Source organism: Orbicella faveolata, unplaced genomic scaffold, assembly GCF_042242905.1.
Source record: "Orbicella faveolata isolate gen_17 unplaced genomic scaffold, um_ofav_v1 contig_46, whole genome shotgun sequence".
NCBI lineage: Eukaryota > Metazoa > Cnidaria > Anthozoa > Scleractinia > Merulinidae > Orbicella > Orbicella faveolata.
In genome coordinates, this window is record NW_028301576.1 from 19,254,221 (window position 1) to 19,278,308 (window position 24,088).

Sequence of the window (24,088 nt, forward strand, 5' to 3'; positions counted from 1 at the left end):
GGGCCATAGGGCCATAGCGCCACAGCGCTATAGTGCCTTAGTTCCTTAGCGGCAGGCAACCCCCATAACCATCCCAATAGTGCACTCTGCACTAAAAAACTACTTTTGTTCATTACATTATAAAATTGATCATTGATTAATAATGCCAATATTTTTACTTGAATCTTCCAGGTAAATATAATTACTGTGATTGACTGAGTGAGCTAATTAAGCTTGTCATAATTTCTCAGAGTGCTGTGTAGTCTTGAGATATTCAAGAAACAAAAACCTGCCCTACATACAAGTATTAATCTCCTTCTTGGTGCATTAAATGAAGAACAAACAAACAGAATAATCAAATGGTAGGTTACATGCTATTTCACACTCTTTGTCTTTCCCTCTGGAAATTCCAGATCTGAAATCCCCCTCTCCCATGCCTTTGGCTTTCCAATTTATTGTAAGGGCAGCAGCACACCCCCCATACCTTTGGAATTCCAGTACTAGTTCAAAGAGCCCCCTTTACCCTTTGAATTCCTGACAGCCGTCCTGGTATAGGTACGAATATTTTCTGGAATCGCCCATTTTCAGGATAACCAAAGCTTAATGTTGTACAACCCCAAAACAGTTGGGACATGATGTTAACAGTTTGCTGTATAGATGTTGCAGACTTTGCTTTGCGTCACACTTGAAAATTTAATTCACCGACTCTCCTCTTGCCCAGCATGCATAATCAATGAAAATTGAACATTGGAAGGCAATCAATAGAATAATATAGTCGATAAAAATTAATCGATTATTATCGATTTCCTCAATTAATCAATGAAAATTGATACTCACAATTCAAATCTTTGTAATTGCTATTGATTATATTGCTTGTCATTGGCAAGTCTTGAAAGAAGTTCAAGAAGAAATGTTAAGATGATGCCCCCCCCCCCCCCCCTGTTATATTTTACCTTGATGACAGAAAGGAAAGGAAACCGATTATCGTATTACATTATTCATTTTCGATTTGTTTTTGAGTTTCTTGGATGCGTTTATGCTTGGGTACATATGTAACTTGTTATTGTCTTTAATGTGCAAGTTGTTTTTTTTCGAGGTACTGGTGTACGTGATTGTTAAGGCACATGAAATCTGCCTTTCAGTTAAGCTCAAGCAAAAGTTACCACCATCAACTTAAGTAATGTCCAGGTGACTTTATGAAAAGCTAAGCGATTAATGACACAATAAACTTGTTGTTGATGTTGAGACGTTAAATACTTCATTAACCGTATGATGCTACCGTCCTACAGAGTTAAAAAACGTGAATGAGAGCAATTAAGTCGATCAAAGGAAAATGGGCTCCAACAATTAATATAAATTTTCTTTGACAATTTCCGTTCTTTTATCGTGAACAAAGCAAATCTCTTGTCCATTTTGTTTTCGCTGAAATTGAAATGAAACAAGAGAAATCGATAAAATTGATGAATATCGATGGCAATCGATGAAAATCAATACTCACAACTTTTTTGTTCATCGATTTCCGATATTAATCCATTAATTATTATCGATTTCATTGATTGATATCGATTATATTAGCCTTATATTGATTATCGGTTTTTAATAATCGACTGGGCACGCCGGGTCTTGGCATGCTCTGAATTTGTCACGCAACACACCTAAGTGCAAGGTGGTGACATGTGATCAAACGAGAAAGCCTGGACTCTAATGTATTTACGGTAAAATGGCGGGAGGTTGAATGTGGAGTCTAATCGTACTCGTCAAATTATTTGTGGCAGTTCAGATGGGAGTAAATCATCTATGGAGTATCCTGGAGCCAGTTAAGAGAAAGGAGAACCTCTCTGCGCTTAGCAGCAAGACACTTTGTGTTGATTTAAGTGGATGGGTTTGCGAGGCGCAATGCGCAAAAGGTCTGAAACAAAACGTCAGTAAACCTCATCTTAGAAACCTCTTCTTTCGTTTGCTTCACTTGACGCGGCTTGGAGTGAAGCTGGTATTTGTCGTGGACGGTAAACCACCTGAATTGAAATGGAACGCAATCGCCAAGAGGGTTCAGGCAAGAAATGGTGGGCAGTTCTGGAGGGGAAAGGCTGGTTCAGGAGCCCGCGTTGGTCGATCTCACTTCGCGGTCTGGGTGAGAGAGGTAAATGTCATTCTGTTTTATGTTTGATTTACATCGAAACTTCTGTTTGACGTTTATTTATTGCGAAAAAACGATGCGAACAGCTGAGTACCGCCATAGGTCTGGAAGAGTTGATTGATCATGAACAACAATAACAGCAATACTTTATTTACTCTACACTTAATACACATTTGCAAAGAAAATTACAATAACTTACATTATCTCTCAGTTAGTACGCGCGCTGTGATTGGTCAATTTAGCGGGCCGTACTATCCTGAACGGGAGGTGCGGTGGCCTCATGGTTAGTGTGCTCGACTCCGGATCGAGCGGTCCGGGTTCGAGCCCTGGCCGGGGACATTGTGTTGTGTTCTTGGGCAAGACACTTTACTCTCACAGTGTCTCTCTCCACCCAGGTGTACAAATGGGTACTGGTGAACTTAATGCCGGGGGTAACCCTGCGATGGACTAGCATCCCATCCAGGGGGGAGTAGAAATACTCCTAGTCCCTTCATGCTACAGAAACCGGGATAAGCTCCGGCCCGATGGGCCACTTGGCTCGTACACAGACTTTACCTTTACCTTACTATCCTGAACGGCCCGCTAAAATTTAAAGTTGGTTTTGTTGCCAAACTGTTTCATGATTTATCGCTACTTAAGTGTTCTTAACTTTTATAGCCAGTGAAAGTTTAACACTTTTGTGTACTCTAAATTATGTAATAAAGCGTACTAATGAATTAAAAACAGTTTCAAACTGACTCGTTTTGTTTTCGAGGTGCGTCAGAAATTTGAAGCCTTTCCGCGTCCGTGTGAACAGAAATCGTTTCCGAACCCGTCAGGATCACAGTAGAGATATAATAAATGTCTTACTAACCTTGTCTTCTTGGTCCGCACTGTCAGGTACAGATCCTTGTTTTTTCCCCTTCGATTTATGACCTGTGCGCTTTGCGCTTGGGCCATAAATCGAAGGGGAAAAAACTCAGTCCCTAACTTACAGTATGGACCTCGAACTCGGTTAGTAAGAGGTATATAGCTTAGGGAAAAGATATGAACCTTGCAAAGTATGCACGGGATGCAGGAGCGTGAACGCGAGCGCACGCACAAGGGCACCTTATTCAAAATCCCTTGGGTGGCAGCTCTTAAATGACCAAAACCAGAGGCTGCAGATAGTATGACTGATGAAAACTTTTATGTTATTTCCAGTGTCGTACTCTGTTAAACCTTTTGGGTGTGCCGTGTATTGAGAGTGCAGGAGAAGCTGAAGCACTCTGTGCCTGGCTTGATCTCCACCAGGTAGAGTGATCAATTTTGGCTTGTAATGATCAATCCTAACAGACAGGTGACAGGAATAGTGGAAACATAGCAGCTACTGAACAGTGTATGGCAGAGATATTGTCTTGATGTTGACCTGGAGGTGGGTGGGTGGTGGGGGGTGGAGGAATACTCTACAAAGTTTTATACAGCCTGGAAGGTTCTGCCCCAAGGTCCAACCTCTTACCCGTTTGTATACTATTTTGACAAAATAGGTACCCCTTTGACTTATGTATACCTTTTATTGAAAAAGGTACCCCTTTCAAATGCTTTCGTAACTGGGCTGCATTATGAAAATATCCCCCGAAAAAGGAGTCATTTTCATGTAGTGCTTTTAATTTATTAAAATAAATTAAATGTTACAGCCATAAGGGACATCTGTTCGAAATATATTTCTGTTTAGAGACCCTTTAAAATCACGAAATGATAGATTTCCCTACCTTTTCATATACCTCAACTAGTGAAATCCCTCCCTTTTATATACCTGAAGCCTGGAAAAGGTCCCCTTTTGGGTAGAGCCTCAGGTCATTATAGGAAGTACCCCTCCCGCTGAAGGTTTATAGTAGTATCAAACTCTTCTTGATGTGGTAAGGGTAAGACAAAGGTATTTTGCAGAATAAGTTACAGCTTTTCTTACATAGCTGGTAAGAGAAACACATACAGTGTAAGCCCTATATGAGACCCCAAAGAGCATGGCTGTCCTTAAGGGGCCACTTACCAGCATTGGCTCAAGTCATCCTCAACTAAATTACATTTAACTGCATTTGAAAAAATGACAAATTATGTAAATCGCAGATTGTGGATGGCTGTATAACTAATGATGGAGATGCATTCCTATATGGAGCCAGAACTGTCTATAAAGATCTCTGTATCAGTGGGAAGGTAAGATACCTTCAAACCAATTAATTATTGTCAGTGCTACCTTACGGATATCACGTTATTATTTTACCTGAGACATACTTACCAGGTGTCAGAGGGTTCAATTTGAATCATGGGTGCTGCCTAGTTTTCATGCCTTCTTTATCTTTGAAAGGGCATTACAATGTTGCCTGTAACCCCTTGCATAAGGAGACATGTGTTCCAGATAAATTAATGTTTTTTTCTTGTGTTACAGGATGCATCAGTTGAGTGTTACAGAATGGAAGAGATTGAGACCAAGCTAAGTATGTATTGCAGTAATCTGACATCATAGTTGTCACATTATAGATTCAAATTGCTGGCAGCATATAGATGGACCTTTTTCAGGGTGTCCAGTTCCTATTGTTTCCTATCTTTTTCAATCATGAGTTTCCTACTTTCCTATTTTTCTGAACAACCATGTTGCTGGACACCCTGCTTTCTGCCTGGGATAGGATTTAGATAAGTGGGAGGGAGGGCTGCCTGCCATTTAGAAGAGCACAGCCTTAGGAGAGGGTGCCCCTTTAAAAGTGTCAAGGTTGAGTATCAGGAATTTGGAAAGGAGCCCCTAAAATGAGTAGAAGGCCTCCCTAAAGGGTTACTAATACATGTAGTTATTAATAATTAATGCCATTCTTTCTGGCTTAATTCTTAATGGTAACAGGATATTCCTTTAACATGACTGTTCTAAATTTTAACATCCTAGTGGTACCAAGAATCAAATTTAAACCCACATAAGGAAGGGGGGGGGGGGATAGGGGGCAGGGGTGTGAAACGTGGGAATAAAGAGGGCAGAAACATAATGAATACGGAAGGTAGGAGAAGAGAGGGTAGAAAGGGGGATTGCCAAGGTGGCAGGAACTGCTACGTTGCACAACAGTTTGCAATAAAAAACACCACTATGTAGAAACCATTAGGGAAGCCGCAAGGAATGGGATCAAGGGGTAAAGGGTTTTGGGAATGGGAAGCTCAGAACCCGAGTCCCCCTAAAGGTAATCACATGATTTGATGTGAAGATCACCCTTGTCAAATTTACACGTAAGTTCCCTCCATGAGAACACTGGCCTCAGGAAATGTTTAAAACTCTTTCCAATCATTCATAAGAGCTGTTCCAGATCTTCATTTTACATAACTTGCTGACCGAATTCATTTGTTATAGTTACAATGTCACTTAATCAACAGAAGTTGAGTCTTGAGATAAGTTTGTGTACAACTGTCGGTGATCAGTTATTACTGAGAATTACTTAGAACAAGTGACCTTCTTGCACTCTTTGTTTTTTAGCCCAAAAAACCAAGCTGGCAATGATCATGCTCATTTTGTATATTTACCAGTAATTCCAATTTGGTTTAATTAATTAATAAATAATTTTCTTCAGCCTTAAGGTTTGTGCAACCCTTTTTTCAGATCTCAACAGGCAGAAGCTGGTTGCTCTTGGAATCCTTCTTGGCTGTGATTATCTCCCTCAAGGTGTGCCAGGAGTTGGAAAAGAAATTTCTATGAGACTAATGAAAAATGTTCATCAGAGTAACTTAATTGACAGGTGAGGTTGGCTGTTACCTATGGGTGGGAATAAAACATGTAGATTTAATTTCTGTTAACAACTACATTGCTTAATAGAGGTTGGGTGCCTGAGACATCTAGGAGCCTCCACTATTGGCAGCCAGCTCCTAGATGAAGACCGCTCCCATGGCTGGCAAATCCTTGAAACCGAGGCATGAGCCCCCATGCAGGAGGGAGAGACCCATCACACTGAAGTAACAATGGAAAGTGGGAGGAAAGGAAGGGGGAATGCTTGAAGATGTTTTCCCATGCAAAACAACGTTCACTGTTAATGCTATGGCTGTGAAGGCTGGCAACACGTGTCAGTCCAAGAGCACATGAAATACTGGTACATGCACGTATCAAAAGCTCTTCTGACTACTATGGAAACACAGGCCCTCATTGTTGTTAACTCTGTTAAATTGCATAGAACTGCATTTAATGAATTTGATACTGGCGGTGACTTTTAAATTAATGGTTATTTCTTTACATGATGCCCAATTTGACCCAGTCTTTGAGAATGAACTGAAGATTTTAAAGCTTATAAGTCTTGGAAAGCTCATAACAACACCTGTGAGGTTTAATATGGAAATGTGCTCTGCTACTTGAACCATTTTAATACTATGTTGAATATAGTGTGTATTAAAAAATCACATATATTGACCTTGAGCTGTTTGGAATTTAAGACTTGGAGGCGTGGTGGCCTCATGGTTATTGTGCTCAACGCCAGATTTAAGCATTCCAGGTTCAAGCCCTTGTCAGGGACATTGTGTTGGGTTCTTGGGCAAGACACTTTACTCTCACAGTGCCTCTCTCTACCCAGGTGTATAGGTAAGGTAAGGTAAATGGGTAGTAGTGAATATAAATGGGTAGTAGTGAATTTAATGCTGGGGGATGTGGGGGAGGGGGGTAATGCTGTGATGGACTAGTCTCCCATCCAGGGGGAATAGACCTCCCAGAATTAAATACCATTTGTCTATATATGAAAATATTTAGACGCATTTTATAATTTTAGTAATATGTTTTCCGTTCTACATTCAAGGTTCTATGAATGGACTAAAGGGACAGAACTAGATGAGAATGTTTCAAGTGTGGAGAAATCTGTCAAATGGTAAACGTTATAGATTAAGAATGTTTACAGCTAGATACGTCTCTTAGCACATCTTGTTTGCCTACATGTACTCTGTTTTATGTAAAAAATGATAGCCTGTTGACGATAGTAGAAAAGACATGTAGTAATCTGCATCAATATATTGTGTGCAACCTTGTGTCCAGTTCTCAGACAAAGAGAATTTTATTTCAAACTGGTAACGTGAAACAAACAAAGGCCAAACCAGGAAAAAAGTACTAAATAAATTAAAATCACAACAAATGTATACATCTGAGTGATCGTAAGAGCCACTGCCCGGTATACTGCACACTGTAGTTTGCAAATCTTATGAACTAAAAAGCGTGCTAATCCAATAATGTCTTCTGTCTATTTAATGGTCAATTTCTTGCTCAACAGCAAAGCTTTAAAAGACAAGAATTTTCCACATCCTGAGGTAAAATAGTAATTATACAAGCATGTAAATTTTAATGGACAGGTCCTTTTGAATTATCAAAGCAGTGATTTGTGTCGCCAAATGAATAGTTTGCATTACCAATTAACAATGTTAAACCAGCATATAAGTATGTGCAGTGATCAGTGTTTATAAATCCTCAGTAGAGTCATGTGTACTAAGAGAAAAAAATTGAAATATTGTGCCCATAACGTGCGCCATATGATTTTCACTGGCTCTGCAAATCATGCAACCGCAGACATCTGCTAAGGTTTTCACTATCAGTCATGTCTTTCAATCAAGAAAGTGATTTTAAAAATATAATAGCAGTATTTTTACTTCCCTAAAGGCCCAATCCTAGGCTAATCTTGCTATTATAATCATAAGATTAAATCAGAAGTATATGGTAGGTAGGTAGGTAGGTCTGCATACGAGTCTGCATACGAACTAAGTGGCTCATCAGGCTAAAGCTTATCCAGGTTTCAGTAGCATGAAGCGGCTAGGAGTATTTCTATTCCCCCCTGAATGGGATGCTAGTCCATCACAGGTTTATCCCCTAGCATTAAATTTGCCGGTATCCATTTATACACCTGGGTGGAGAGCAGCACTGTGAGAGGGAAGTGTCTTGTCCAAGAAGACAACACAATGTCCTCGGCCAGGGCTCGAACCCAGACCACTCGCTCCAGAGTCAAATGCACTAACCATGAGGCCACCGTGCATCCCAAATCAGAAAATATGCTTCTGCGTAAATGCACCGATCACTGACAGAGGTGATTTAATGCAAATATTTTTCTCATCAGAAAATTGTTCTTACTATGAGATTCTTTTGACACAGGGAAGAATACTGTATGGTTTGTTGGCACCAGCTTCTGCTGTTTCGGTGACAAGCTTGGAAACTGACTTCTTAAGTTAGTATTTTGCACCATCCTTTTTGATTATCAGGTCATTCAGGAATATCTGACTCCAAAAGTAGTCCCTCAACGTGTTTCTCTCAAGATTGCCAATCCAGATCTACAGGGACTGCAGGTGACTGTTACATGCAATGATAATCTACTAAGTCTTGAACATCTTTTTGAGCATCTCTTATTTAATTAGCAACTTGTTTCTGTGGTGCATACAAACAGGAAGGGAGTGACTCTGTGAAGGAGCTACCATGCGTATTATATAATTATCTTCAACAATCTAAGAATAAACTTAACAAGACTCACAAAAGCTAAAGGGAGCTTTTTCACTTGACTCTGATAACTTCTATGAAGGGTGTTAAAATTTCAGTCACCAACAGTGGCCTTTAAGCTTTAATATCAAGATTGCTCTTTCTGTTCTTCCTACTTCTGGACTTAAAGCACTGCCAACTATGCCATCAGTAGAGAAGCAAATTGTTTTATTACATTCTTGAATTGTACAACTAGTCCAGTTCTGGCCTTCTCTCCGTCATGCAAGGCTATGCTCTTGGAAGAGCATAGCATTGTGTTAGAGAGAGAGGAGCCAAAACTGGAATAATATGCAACTTGCTAAAAGTGATTTACTTGTGAATTCTTCAAGGAATTCTGTCTTAAGCATCTGGAATGGCCAGAGGAATACACCAGAGATAAGGTAATGCAATGTAATCTTTCTTTCACCATGAGTACAATTCAGCAAAGGCTGCTATTCAAGTAGACAATTGCCCCAAAACAAAACAAATCTATAAAAAACTCAATGCACTGAGATAAAATATAGCCTTGTATATTACTTACATTATTTTATATTTGTTAATATTACAAATCAATGTGACATGTTTAATGGAATTGATGACACTTTATGTTGCAATAATTTTGTAGAATTATTCACCCTAAGACTACTAACTTTTACACTGACTAGACTTCTCCATGTCACCCTCAAAAGTATACTGCTAGCTCAAAACAACACTTCCACACAAAACTGCACTTTCACAACAAACTCACCCTCCACAAAAGAGTATAGAATTTATTAGTTACTTAACCCCCACAGAACTGCTCCTCCACTTTAAACCACACAAAAGCCTGCACCTCATAAGCGCACTTCCACCTGTCTGTGAAAACAAATTTTTCACCTCTAAAATGCAAGTACTACTTCCTCACTGTCATCACTTCACTTCTACATCAGAGGGGTGCCTCTCTCACCCAAAACTACGTGTGCACTGCACCACAAAAGTTTATTATTATCCACCTAAAAGTGCACTTCCACCTCAAAGCCACACTACCATCACAAGACTACTCTTGGTAGATCTGAAAGCTACTTCCGCCTTAAAACTATCAATAGTGCCGCAACTTAGAATGTTTGTAATACAGTAGAACCCCGGTAACTCGAACTCGGATTACTTGAACTCTCCCACTAACTCCAACCAAGTCCCATTTGATTTCCCTTGGATTTGACCCCACTCATTTTAACTCGGTTAACTCGAACTCGGATAACTCGAATTCCCCGCTAACTTGAACTAAATTTCATTTCCCTTGATAAAAATTTACTCTGATAACTTGAATTCTGGTTCATGCAACTCACCATGGATGTGATCCCATTAGCTTTTGTGGTCGTTTAATCGTTAAAAAACACTCAAAACTAACACCACAGCAATTCGATTTTAATTAATGCAATTGCAACCGACCTTTCACATATTTGACAGTCATTGCCCAATCTTGTGAGTCATACTGGATGAAACAGTGCTACAGCGCTGAATGTTATAAAAAGTACAAAGCATTTCTGACGAGATAACTTTTATTTGCACCATGTTCTATAATGAAGTGCTGACAAATCGGTGAACTATCAATTATTAACATGGCAGGTATCAATCGACCCGATAACTCGAATCCCCGCTAACTCGTGGAACTGTTTTTTCTTATGTGTACTAAAGGCATCTGCCGTCAGGTGTTGATCGATACCCTTGTTTAACCCTCGATGGACACTTGATCAACATCTTGATTGACAGGTCAATAGTTGGCACAATGTCAACCAAGTCATAGGTATCAATTGACATTTGATGGCATGTCTGCCAAAATTAGCTGACTCTTAACCGACTGTCCACTGAGATGTTGATCATGTGTTGACCGAGTATCGATGGAGATGTCGATCGGGTGTTGATCAAGATGTCGATGGTGGGTCGATTGAGGGTCGATCAAAGGTATCAGCTGAGGGTATCGATTAATACTTGACTGGGGATGCCTTTAGTACACATGATCCTAATCTCCTTGAAGTGGCCAATTCTATAACTAAGAAAAAACAATTTCCCCATCATTAGCACCTGACAAAACATTCATTATTTGCATTGCTTTTGTAAAAAATTCCTGTCAATGAATTGTCCCTACTCTTTTCCTAGGTTCTGCTACTGATCACATATTGGCAAATGACATCATCACTGCAACATTGCACCACAACGCTTGTTCAGCCAGAGAGGTATTGAAAATTTTACCCTGTATGGAGCATCTGCGATACAGGCTATGACATTGGGGCTACTCTGCTTAAATAAAGATGACTTGACTTGACTTGTCTTGAGAGAAAAATTTAGTTTCCCACAAAATTGCCACGTCACCTCCAGTCTTTTGGGACAGCCTGATTTGTGTTCCTTGACTTGACTTTTTTAGTCTTGGGGGAAACAATACAGGGATCATGAATGAGTACTACAGGCATCCGCGGTCAAGTGTCAACCGATACCCTTGATCGATATTCTTGATCAACACTCAATTGACACTTCATTGACACCTCAGTTGACACTCAATCAACACTCTATCGACATCTTTGTTGACAGTCAGTTGACAGTCGACTAATTTTCGATCGATGCATATGAGTTGGTCAACACTCAGCCGACTATTGACCGACTGTTGATCAAGTGTCGATCAAGTGTCGACCAAGTATCGATCGGGATGTTGATTGATTACTGATCGAGATGTTGATCGAGGGTATTGATCGAGAGTATCGATCCAGAGTCGATCGGTGAAGCCTTTAGCACACATGATCCCAGTATTTTGTACAGTCATTCTGAAGGTATGGTTTTCATTGTTTTAGGATAGTGAAAGCTCGAATCCAGCAGAAGATAGAATGTTATGAAGTCGAGTGGCAAAATGTACAACTTGGTGAAACATGCCCCACATTTTTTGTGACCATTGAAACCAGAGAGGTAATTAAAATTATTATGATCATCTAATTGTGACGTGTAAATTGAATGTCAAAGTTACTTCTTGTTAAGATTATTTACTGCTCAATCAATGGTTTTGAGTTTCACTGCTGTCAGTCGTCTTAGCAGACCTCTCAAAAGTTTTCCTTCAATAAACCTGAAGAGGGCTTGTGTTGACCAGCCGAAATAAAGCAAAGTAAATTTGCCCTTTTACACATTATTTGACCATTTTTTGACTGGTCACAATCAACTTTGATCCAACATAGAGAAAGTTTAATTGTCATACACGGTTATTGTAGCAGAGGGTTTCAACACCTTATTAGTTGTATCAACTTAAGTTGAAAAATAAACAGAGTTGCATTTGTAGGAATGTCTAGTCCTCTATTTGGTATAGGCTCCAGGGGGTGTTTTGAGGCAATTAATAGTTCAAGTGGAAAGGAAAGACTATAATTTTTCCTCTTAAGTTCATGCCTAGGACTACTCTCCTGACAGATAATCACATGCTTCACTAGAAGAGTTCTATAAAGTATTTTCAGTAACATTTTGTCAAAACTGGATTTAAGTTGAATACTGCAGGCACATTTTGTACATCCCTGTAGCTGACTTGCTTTCTTTAGTCAACTCATTCAAAGACTCAATGTGCATCTTAAGCTTCTATTTTACATTTTGCAGCTCTTTGCTAAAGTATACCCTGACCTTGTTGAAGAGTTTAATAACAGAGAAGCGGCAAAGTTGTCTAAAAAATCAAGTAAGTGAGCAGAATATTCCTCGTTACACTGAGCTCCACAAGAGCTTTACTTTAACTCCTTTAGTGTAAATCTTTGTTTAGTCCCTGTCTTTGCCCCAGTTGCCTGCACGATAGCAAAAATATAATAATTAACTAGTGCCAAGTCGTGCATGCTCCTCACTTTCTACCAGATCCAGCTCACACTTTCTTGCTCAATCCCAGTCTCCCAATCACTCTTTACACTAAGAAAAAAGAAAAGTCTTTCTAGAGGAGGCAGGTTCAGGCCCACTGTCTTCATACAGCTCTTCATTCCTTGTGGGTGCCATTCTAAGATATCATTAGATAGTTCTGAGTCTATGTCCTGATTTGATAAGAGATCTGGTGTAGTAGGCTAGTTGTTAACTCCAGATGAAGTGGTTTGGGTTCAAGCCATGGCTGTGGTCATTGTGTTGTGTGCTTGTGTTGTTTGCACTTTACTCCCAAAGTGCCTATCTCCATTTGGCACTGGAGAATAATTTCATTATTTTATTAATGCTGATGGTAACCCTGTGATGGACTTACCATCTCACCCAGCAAAAGGGGGTGGGGTGAGTAGAAATACTGTTAGCCAGTTAATAGTAATTCTACAAAAACTACAATAAGCTCAGGTGATATGGACCACTTGGCCCAATGCATCTTTGGCCTGTTCCAGATATAGACAGTGCTATACACCGGTAATATCAGTTTGAATGTACACTGTACTGGAAGCAGGTCGTCCAGTCCCTACACACAACTATGTGAAGCAAAGAAACAAGTTAGTGCCAGTATGTATGAATATCACTGATAACAACACCTGTGATCATTGTGTTCATTACAGAAAAGAAGCAAACTGCCAAGCTCCCATCAGTGTCTGATGACTACGAAAATGAGGTGGAATTTCTCTCAAAGCAACTGGAAGATTTAAGTGTGTATCAGTCATCTGAACAAAGCCACATTAGCATGGCACAAAATGAAAACCATTTTGCAGAAGGTGCCGTCTCTGAGTATTCCAATGATGAATCTCTGCAAGACATTATTGATTCCATACTTCCATCAAATAGTAATGGTCACTCATCATGTGGCATCCAGAAATCAAGTCCTTCTGCAATGAGGAATGATATGAAAAGGAAATTTTCAGTTGCTGCTATTGGTAGCCCAAGGACTGATGATGGTGATGATGATGATGAGGAGGATGGTTGTGTTGGTGATGATAGTGATGATGATCACAATGATGATGACATTCAGTGGGACTTAAAGCCTTTACAGACAGAAGGTCTAGGATACATGTATAGTGTGCATCATGACAATGAGCCTGAGATTAATGAGAAGTCTCAAACATTAGCTACTTCATCTGTGAAGGGTGTTGAAGCTATCCCAGATCTAAAGCGTGTGTTAGAGTGCGTTAATACTGATGATTATTATAACTATGATAGTCGAAACGTGAACAGTAACAATGATAAGCCTATTGAATGGCCAGTGACATCACTTGAAAGAAAGAAATTAGAAGAATTAAAACCCATTCCGTGCACTGGAATTCAAAGAGTTGTCATGACTAGAGACAACAACAAGGGTCATGGAAAGAGTCCTACGAGTACCCAAAGGCAGAATGAGAAACCGTCAAAGTCAAAGCTAAGTGATGCTGATCTTATCGAGATCTTTGGGTCCAGTGATGAAGAAGTTGATGACAAATCTTTTGTAATAAAACAGTCTTCTTGCTCAACGAAGTTGGAGGGTGGAACAAAAACATGTGACACGAGGCTCGGTGGCACTATTTCAAGGAACAAATTGCATGATGTTTTTGATTCTTCAGAGATGGTTAAATTCCTTCACACACCACTGCAGCATGCCAAATTGGGGTTTCCTTGTGATACTGACTGCACCAGTGTCCTCGCAGAAAATGGTAGAGAAGTTATAACAAATAGTAAAGGTTGTTTGGCAAGTATTTTGCAGGATGTTTCATGTGCAAAGTCAAATACAAGCTCATTCAAAGGAGATGCCAACCTTGGTGCTAAGAAAAACAAGGAAGAACTTACAAAAGCTACAAGGAAAGTCCTAGAACCAGCAAATACAATCTTAGACAACAGTTTCCAGCCCTCCATGCAAGCAATTGATTCTCACGAGGAAGAAAACTGTGACAGTGTTGATGAAATTTCTTCCTGTGAAAGTGTTGGTAAATTCCAAGAATACGAGTCTTGGAAAGAAAACACTGCCTCTCCATTTGATGATTACATGCCTGCTCCACTGTCAAAACGGCTTGGGAAGCAATTCAGTGCAAAGCAAAGGTTGGCCAGTCTCCACTCTATTTCTTCAGTAACAGATGACTCCTGAGTTAGGTGTAACTTGAAATTAACTCAGTTTTATCACAAGTAAAACTGTAAAACAGTGTTAAAGAGTAAGATAGAGATGGCAGCCAAACAAGGAAATCTTTAAAAGAGTACTGATGCATTGTGGACTATGTGTCTACTAATTTTTTTTTGTGCACAAACAAAAGATAATGATAATAATAATTATTATAATAATGATACTAATGATCCCAGACGTCTGTTGAAATTGCTTTTGTTTTTTTCGGGTCATTACATGCACTGTTAGTTTCATTCAGGGATTCAGAAAAAGTGATCATGTGATGATGAATGTCATGATCATGTGATGAGTGAATCTCATCGTCAGGGAAGGTGCTTCACAGTTTGTTTGCAAGTTTGTTGAGTTTCTCACTTTCAAGCAAGATACAATTCAAGATGTGTTACAGAGAAGAGTTTGACTGATGCAAAATTCATTGCATGGATAAGATTTGCCTCGAACTTGCCACTTTTGAGGAATTTGCAACAGCTGTGCTGCAAACTGTAGCCAAAAGATGTTTGTAATCATCTGGTCACTTTTGTTTTTATTCAGCGGCTGAAACCAGCAGTGCTTGACTGGGATCAATAGTATACATAATTATACTGTAGATCTTTGGTGAAGTGAAGTTATTCAGAGCCGTCCTCATAAAGAGTGAAAGACAGGGCAGACTAGGTAACACTCTTTGGGGTCATAGAGGGGATTATGGCTTGTATTAGCCTTGTTAGCATTCAATCTCAAGAAACAAATTCAGGATGGTTTCGCAGATAAACAACACGAAAAACAACAAGAAAAGTTTTTATTGAAAGTATATTAGTTTATTTTTCAGTATGTTTATAATTACAAAAATATATGGGAATATTAAAGTTCAAAAGGCACGTCAGAAGATGGAAGTTCATAATGCGTTGAACACTGATACTTCAGTCTATACTTCATGTAGATGACATTTGATCTGTGCCACCAGTAAAAAGCTAATAAAATAAATAGATGCCACCATTGATGACTAGATCCTATGTAGTTGAGTTTACCTGCAGAAGAAAAAATATACACTACTTATAATCATTTGCAACTTACGTAAATAACATTCATCATTATTATAACAGTTTTAGAAGCATTTGCCAAAAGTGATAATTTTCTTGGACAGAAAAAAATCTGAATACAGTGTACATGTACATGTAAGCACCAGCTCAGTTTCAGAATTTTAGAGTACAACACAATCACTACCTGGGAAATAACGTTCTGGTATTTTCAATGCATAAAATCCTAATGCCAACACTCCAAGCAAGTACATCACAGCCACCTTTGGTATAAATAGCTGAAAGATAAAATATATTGTTACTCACTTGTTAAGCCAAATGAAGAATTGCCTTAGGGCAATTTTCAGTTGAGTCTCAAAAGTAATCAGGCAATTTTGTTGGGTTTGGTTTTACTATGGTTTGAGATTACTTAATATCTAATTGGTACATGTAAGTAATTGGTTTGGTTTTGATTTTACAACACTCATTTGAAAACTGCTCTTGATGATAGAATTACAGCCCAATAAATCAATTTCATTATATTAAAATTCAGCCTAACACTATAGACCTCAGCATGAGGCTCTGGGAAATAAACCCAACAAACTCTGTAGGTATTCCCCAGAGCCTCATACTTAGATCTATTGTTTTAGGTTGAATTTTAATATATCGAAATTGGTCTATTAAATGACTCGCTAACAACAGAACAGTACAAAGCTTGCATTCCCGTTTTTTTGTAATATACTGGACATCTGTGCTTCCACATGACTCCATGTAAAGAAAGCATGTTGGCATTCCTACGGAAAATTAGTGAGATGTATGCGATAGCATCAATGAAGGTCACTGGAAATTCCTACAGGAAACAGAGCTTTTTTTTCTTTTTTCAGGGAGAAGTTGTTGCTAAGCAGCGGGTAGCACCTAATTATAAAATAAGCCGGTTGAGAGAAAGACAATAGCGGGGCTGGGTTGTTTGAAAGCCGGTTAACGCTAAGCGAGGATTATATATAAAACGAAGTATCATTTTATGTAAAAAAAATGTTTTTCACTGCTTGTGTTGTGTAGTTTCAGATTAATCCAACTCAAAACAGAAGGACAAGCGTTAGACAAAAATCAAAATTCTAGCTAATCAGGGGTGAGCTTAATCAGGCTTTGAACAACCCAGCCAAAGACGAACATGTTATGTTACAGTTCAACACATACCCTCACAGTGTAGTCACTCCATCCACCAAGCAGCAACACCCAGTGAAGTGAAGGACCCACACCATATGCAACCAAGCTACTGAACAGAAGAAGCCTTTTGATAGCCCAGCGTGATGTAAGGAAAGAAGGATGAAATTGAAGTGCCAGTGAAACTAGAGTTAGGAAAATCACGCCACCCAGATAGAAGCCTCTCCAGGTCTGCAAACATAAAAGAATAATAATCTTATAATATTTATTAACAGATGTAGGAAGCTTTAATGCTCAAGGTAGGTGTACCATGATCTTACAAACAACCCGATGTTGTGATTGGGTTGAGTTCATTGCTGGTTTTTAATAGGTTCTTTGGTTTTCCTCCCTCCTCTATATCTTCAGACTATAAACTCACATGGCTGGGAAGCAGATTAGCCTAAAAACAAGTTAACCCTAGAATATGGTCAGGAAATCTGACTGTATGTCTTAGCAGATAATTGTTTTTTGCTTGCTTTGTTAAAGCTTTTTCATCATGACAGTTTTTTGCAGCATTATTTTGGCTGTGACTAAAAGTGGGATGGGGACTTGGGGACTGGGACGTGGTGACGTAGGGACGCGAGCACGGGTGGGGACTGGAGGACGTGGGACGTAGGGACTGGAGGACGTGATAAACAAACAGCACCTGATTCTTGCACTGAATTTGTAAAATACAATTTTTTTTGGCGGTCAAGTGAAAAGTAATAGGGACCTTAAGCACCGATGATGAATGAGACGACGATGATTAAAACTGCTGTAGGACTGGGTCGAGGACGTCATTCACAGCGTGAAAACCAAGTCCAAGTACATGTAAATAGAGCTGAGTCCTTGCGAACATCGACCTAAAACTATCAAAAAATTTTGTCATGTCTTCCTTTCACGAGCTCCACGACCAGTTTCGCTTGAGCTACAAAAACGGTACTATTGATGACAACGAACTTTCGGTCTTACATGAGGAATTTATGTCGAAAAATCTCGATTTCTCATAGGACGAACATAACAGGTTTTCATGCGAAGAGATAAATGATGCAAAATTTTCGGGCCGATATAATCTAAAATGACCTTCACAGTATAATATTCTATCCTAAAAACATAAGCGAAAGCCTACATGTAGATAGGAACCAGAAGAAAATGAAAGAAAGAGTCATTTTTCAATTTCTGAATTCATTTAATTTTCTACTTTCGCTGACAAGCAAATTTCACAACGGACAAATTGACAAACCCAAAATAATGTTATTACCAACGATTTCTACATCAAACCCGCCGTAAAATCTAGTTAATACAAAGCTAAGAGGTTAAATAAATAACCAAATTTCATTTCAATAGTTTGATATAAATTTTCTGGCTGAAACACTGCGTAAATAGATTAATACATACTCATGTTCGCTCAGGACGGCAAACCTGACGTTTTGACGTCCTGAACTTCACAAGGACAACGAGTCAAGCATGCATAGTAGCATGGTAAGGGGAAATTTTACTTCCGGTTGTCGTCCTCTGAGCTCGTCGTCGTCGGTGCTGGTCCCTAATATATGCTGGAAATCATGAGCTACTGGTCTGCTGACAAACTCTCCAGCATATTAGATTACCTTTCACTTGACTGCCGAAAATTGTATTTTACAAATTCAGTGCAAAAATCAGGTGTTGTTTGTTTATCACATCCTCAAGTCCCTACGTCCTACATCCTCTAGTCCCCGCGCGTGCTCGCGTCCCACGTCCGCGCATCCCCAAGTCCCCGAGTCCCCGCGTCCCCACGTCGCCACGTCCCCGCATCCCAAGTCCCATGTCCCAGTCCCCAAGTCCCCGTCCCACTTTTAGTCACAGCCCATTGTTTTACTGTTTAGATTCTGTGCATGACTGAATGATTGAAATGCTATTTTTATCAGAAGTGTTTATCCTGTTCTGCATGCTTTTAATGAATTAATATCACATTAAGCATTTTAATATTATTTTATAAAGCTAAAGCCATATGATACTGCCACAAAACAATCTGAGAGCTTGAGAAATTTAGCTCACATTTTCTAAATTCCTCTGACATTCTCAAAACCACTTTCAGGTATAACCTTGGATTCTTCTATAAATTAAATTTTCCTATTTTAGCATTTGTTCAAAATCTCATTGTACCTTAATTCAACAATAGTGAGCTGAGAAGTGGTAGCTACAGGAAGATAAGACTCTAAAGCAATTACACTAGGTATACACGTACTTACTGCATGACAGTAGAATGCGTAGTACACTGCAGGAATGTAACAAGCACATACACCAAGTGAGATACCAGCCAGATCCAGCGACAGCCAAAGGTGAAACATTTTCTCAGAGTGACAGCAAAACAAATGGTAGAAGGCAGAAAAAAACATGGAAATCTAAAAGAAGGGTGAATAAAATTTTATAGTCAGTCATGGTACATAACCAGTGAAAGGTAGATCATTCACGACTAATTGCGGTTGTCTATAGTTATCGCAAATGAAACATGAAAACCATGGAATGTATTATTTGCATCCAGAAGTGTGCCATGGAAATCAAGATTTAAAAAAACACTATTTTGCAGGGTCTGGAGTGCAGTGCACTTACCGTTAGGCCGCCGTGCCTCTAAGGTGTTGAGTACATTATGTTATTGTTTGGTTAGAAATTATCAGATTTATATCTCACCATGTAACCGATGAGTAGAGAAGTCAGTACGGCATGATCAGAGAAAGTGCCATTGTGATCTGGAATTCTGACCAAGTTGTCAACAAGAAGGAGGTAAAAAAAATACAAAAATCCAACTAAATGAGACCAGATGTTGATGGATTCATTGGACAACACAAAGAGGCTGAAAATAATAACAAGAAATTAGTTCTATCACCACCATACCTCCAAAATCCCAACAAGTGCGCTTTGAAATGATTCTCCCGTTCCGATAATACACCCTTCACTCCCACCCCGCGATGGTATGCCCACCATACCCCCGCCCCCCCTCCTCTTTCCCCCAAAGAAACCTTGAAAACATAGCACACACTCTTTTTTTTTTTTTTTTCAAAAATGAAAACAATGAATCAGAATGGCAAGTATAATAAGAAATCGCAAATATGTGATATAGTGTAGCGGCTAACATCATTTTTTTTGCAAAATTGTTCACTTAGTGATACAAGCATGAAATTTCACAGAAATGTTCTAAATTAAGTATTCTTTCTTTCTGATCGATTAGCCACTTCAAATTTGGCGGTATAACACTTTTTTTTAACAATTTACTAAATAGGTGGTCTTTATCTCAACATGGCCGCCATTAACTCTAGGTATAGAATTAATTCGCAGTGTTATACAGGAGAAGTTGATGATGTTGGAGTACAAAAGTTCATTGTCGAGCAGAGAAACTAAAAAAATACTATAGCTGAGTAGAAAACGTTAGCTGCTGGCAAAAATGTCCGCAGGCTATCAAGAGTCACAGAAGGAGCAGCCTTTATCATGGCCAGCGGAGCATGTCTATAAGTATTTTAGAATTTTGTACTTAGGTTATTTCAATAATAGATTTTAGTTTTAACCCTCATATATTACTTGTGTTTGGGTCAAAAGGTTGACATATGTTTTAAAGATTTTTGCACTGTAAACCTTTCAGACGATTCATCTCAAAGATAGGTCTTCACATAGAAATGGCTGCCCTGAAATTGATAGAGTCTTTACTTCAGGACAGTGGTTGGACAAGTGCTTTTGTTGAGGCAGGAGTTGCCTCATCTGGTACTTCAGAATCTTATCTGTCAGCCTCAAGTGTTACCAGATCTCATCAAGTACATCATATCACAGCATGTTGTCTATACAAGCAGCGGCAAGCTGCATATAATAGCTATGGCAGAGATACATCTTAAAGTCCACAAGGTGTTCTTGATTTCGAAGAGTGGTGTAAGAAACGAACACTCGAAAGTCCACAGTTCGCATTTCATTTTAGCTCTAGAGCTAACCATTCTAACATTGGTTCGTTCATTTAGAGAAGCCAACAATGTGAATTATGTGTGGTGGCTTTAAATTCACCTCGGAGATATGATGACCATCGATCAACAACATCCAGAAGTAGCACAAATCTTGCAAAGAATTCTCGTCAATTGCAATCGACCAAGCCCACGAACAAAACAATGCAGTCATCAAGGATGATGGAGGAGCAATAGGCTTGACAGAGGACCCTACAGCACTCTGGAGGTGGATGATAGCTGGACCAGAGGTGAGCTACCAAGTCGCTCACTACGAAGACGTTGTGGGAACTTAAGATACAACAATCAGTAGCAAGCATCACGAACAAGGCGGAAGTGCTCAAATAGCAGTCTGAGAAAGTGGAAAAGCTATTCACAGTATTTAAAGAAACGGGCAATCCTCTTGAAGAAGAGTCCGGAGACCTCCTTGTATTAGACAAAAAGGTAAGGACATTGCCGATCCAGCTAATTCAAGACTTGTTGCTACTTACTATAGTAGAGGCAAAGATCAGTTCTAATCCTTCATTGAAGGACTGAAGAAAGAAGAGCACACCTTGTTTCATCAAATAGAAAGACAAGATCACTTTCTTCAAGCAAGAGGTAATTTCCAGTGCCGCCAGTTCCAAGGAGAGGACACTGAAAGAGGACTGTCACTTATTTTCCCAACTTTTCATTTCATGTCAAAGCAGACAGTGTGATTTGCATGATTTCTTCCAGCACGAAAACCGGTCAGCTCCAGCTTCCCTCAGTGACAGTGGGAAACTTCACACATGCCAGAAATCGCAATTGGTTGAGATACTTGAGTCTAAGACTTTGATGCCAAACACAGAACCAGAGGCAGATGCAATCATCATAGATGGATCACGGAGCTCTTGTCAACTCTCAACCCCCACGTATGTCAAAGACATTTGATGACTACGCCAATGAGGACATCCTTCCAAGAGTTAGATCTTATTCTACCAAGTACCAAAGAGTTGACATTGTGTTTGATGTGTATAAGGAGTCCAGCCTGAAAGTAGAGGCACGATCCAAAAGGGGCAAAGGGATACGAAGAAGGGTTACACCAACCAGCAAGACTCCCCAAAATTGGACAAACTTTCTGAGAGATAACAACAAGACTGAACTTTTCCATTTTCTTGCGGACCGGTTGTCCGAAGCAGACATTCCGTGCTTGGAATACCTCTGTTGCAATCGCGTAATTGCGTTAGAAGATTTAGCACCATGTATGCACAAAGAGGCAGACCCACGTATTTTTGTGCACGTATGACATGCGGCAATGGACTGCACTAAGGCTTTAATGATTTAGGCAAACGACACGGATCGATGTGGTAGTTATTGCCATATCTGTCAAGAAATCCTTAAACGAGCCTGGTCTTGAAAAAGTGTGGATTGCATTTGGCCAAGGAGGAAATTTTCGATTGATTCCAGTGCACGAACTGGTAAACACAATCGGTCCAGAGAAAGCCAGTGGACTCCCATTCTTTCACGTGATGCGACACTGTGTCTGCTTTCCGTGGCTAAGGAAAGAAGTCTGCATGGCAAACATGGAATGAGTGTGAAGGGGTCTTGACCACCTTCACCAAACTCAGTCAGTGTGTGACATCTCTTGACGACACTGATCTGCAGAGTTTAGAGCAGTTTGTTGTGGTCATATATGACAGGTCCAGTGCAGATACAAGTGTGAACGATGCAAGACTGAATTTCTTCACTCACAAACAGAGGCCGTATGATGCAATACAACCTCAGTCTGCCCTCAAGCTACATTCAGAGCATGCTGCCTACCAAGGAAGGATTATCTGGGGTCAAGCCACTCTCCCTCAACCTGTCACAAAAAGTCCAGCTGATTGGGGTGGAGTAGGCGAGGTGACACGTGGCAGATACTTTGGACTGACATTCTATCAGTTGCTGCAAGGTGTCGAGAACTAACCAGATGTGACTGCAGGAAGGACTGTTGTGGAAGGTGCAAATGTCTTCCTTCTGGGCTGAACTGTACAGCTTTGCGTAGCTGCTTGTGTGAAAAGTAGCTCCACCTGGTCATCGACTATAGTAGGCATGCAATGTAAATTGTATAGCAGCACTATTTGACACTGTTATGAAATCAAAAGCTTGTTTGAAAAGCTGTTTTTGAATTAGCCAGCTAGAAACTGCTGGGCGTAGTGAATTGCTGTCCTGAATATCAGAATTTGGTTGAAGTAGGCATGTAATGTAACTTGTGTATTTGAAACTTATACGTGATCAGAGGTAGTTTTAAAAAAAATTGTTTGGGAATTACCCAGCTAAGAAACTGCTGGGCGTATTGAATTACCGTACTGAATACTGGATAGGCACATAATGTAACCTGTATATAACAGTACTATGAGATCATGAGCGCCTGTTAAAGAAAGAATTCTTTAGAATTGTTTGGCCATTTTCAGAAACTGAAAGATGTATGGAATAGTCAATTGTATCTAAAGGATGCTAGCAGTAAAACGTTGTAATGAGGGAGTAATAAACTGCTCTAATTTTTATTCGTAAACTTATTAAGGATTTTATAGATTCCTAATTCTAGTTAATTAATCTTAATGAATCTTAGAGTTTTTAAGTAGTTTTAAATTATTATTGTATTGTCTTTGAAAAGCCTCTAAAGGGAAAGTCAATAAAGTATGTATGTATGTATTCAAGATGAGTTGGAAGTAAGGATATTACTTAAAATGGCTGCCATTTTATCACATCGTTCCCATTTTTAGCCATTTTGAAAAAAACTCTTGTTAATGCGAATTTCAGGTGGCTAATCGACTAGAATGAAAGAATAGACAATTTAGAATATTCCTGCCAAATTTCATGTTTGTATCACCAAGTGAACTATTGAAGCTGTTAGCCGCTACACTAATAAAATCCCTTACCTTTTCATGCACATTCTGACGGACAGAAATGCTCGATACCCTGAAGTGATGTATGGGTTCCCGCGAAGAAAATATGGAACATCATGGTAATCATAGAGTTTTACAACTTTAGATTCCAGAAGAAAAGGACTTTTGGAATCAGTTGTAAATCCTCTCTCGTTTAAGTCTATTTGGAAGCTTGACATCGCGTTAATAAACTTGAGCCTTGAGATTTTCTCCAATTAATAAACTTCGATCGAACATCGGTCAATCCTTTGGGATATTTTTTCCCCTTTTTTTTAAGTCTACTGTTCAACAAGCAGGGGTGCTATTGGTTATGCTCCTGATGATAGATTTGATCTGGGAAGCCACTCCATCTAACCAACATTCCTCTGTAAGTGCTAACTAAACTGAAAATTGTGAGAATTGTTAGTTGTTGTCGGGCGCAGATTTCGCTTCTCTCGTGACTCGATCTCGTGACTGG

At 39.5% G+C, this 24,088-nt stretch overlaps 2 protein-coding genes across 2 annotated transcripts; one reads left to right on the top strand and one right to left on the bottom strand.

Moving 5' to 3' along the window:
* The first annotated feature begins 1,390 nt into the window (after positions 1-1,390).
* LOC110041262 (uncharacterized) lies at positions 1,391-15,582 on the top strand. The gene is made up of 13 exons (XM_020746547.2): positions 1,391-2,119; positions 3,299-3,388; positions 4,202-4,288; positions 4,521-4,569; positions 5,709-5,844; positions 6,886-6,954; positions 7,351-7,387; positions 8,327-8,410; positions 8,927-8,977; positions 10,713-10,789; positions 11,399-11,510; positions 12,180-12,255; positions 13,091-15,582. Exons 1-13 carry the CDS (start codon positions 1,715-1,717, stop codon positions 14,578-14,580), a joined length of 2,763 nt encoding a protein of 920 aa, XP_020602206.2. The 5' UTR covers positions 1,391-1,714; the 3' UTR covers positions 14,581-15,582.
* LOC110041239 (progestin and adipoQ receptor family member 3-like) lies at positions 15,383-24,076 on the bottom strand. Its single transcript, XM_020746521.2, has 6 exons — positions 23,626-24,076; positions 19,452-19,614; positions 19,013-19,165; positions 16,800-16,997; positions 15,811-15,901; positions 15,383-15,614 (listed from the first exon to the last, which is right to left on the bottom strand). Exons 1-6 carry the CDS (start codon positions 23,808-23,810, stop codon positions 15,448-15,450), a joined length of 957 nt encoding a protein of 318 aa, XP_020602180.2. The 5' UTR covers positions 23,811-24,076; the 3' UTR covers positions 15,383-15,447.
* Positions 24,077-24,088: the final 12 nt, after the last annotated feature.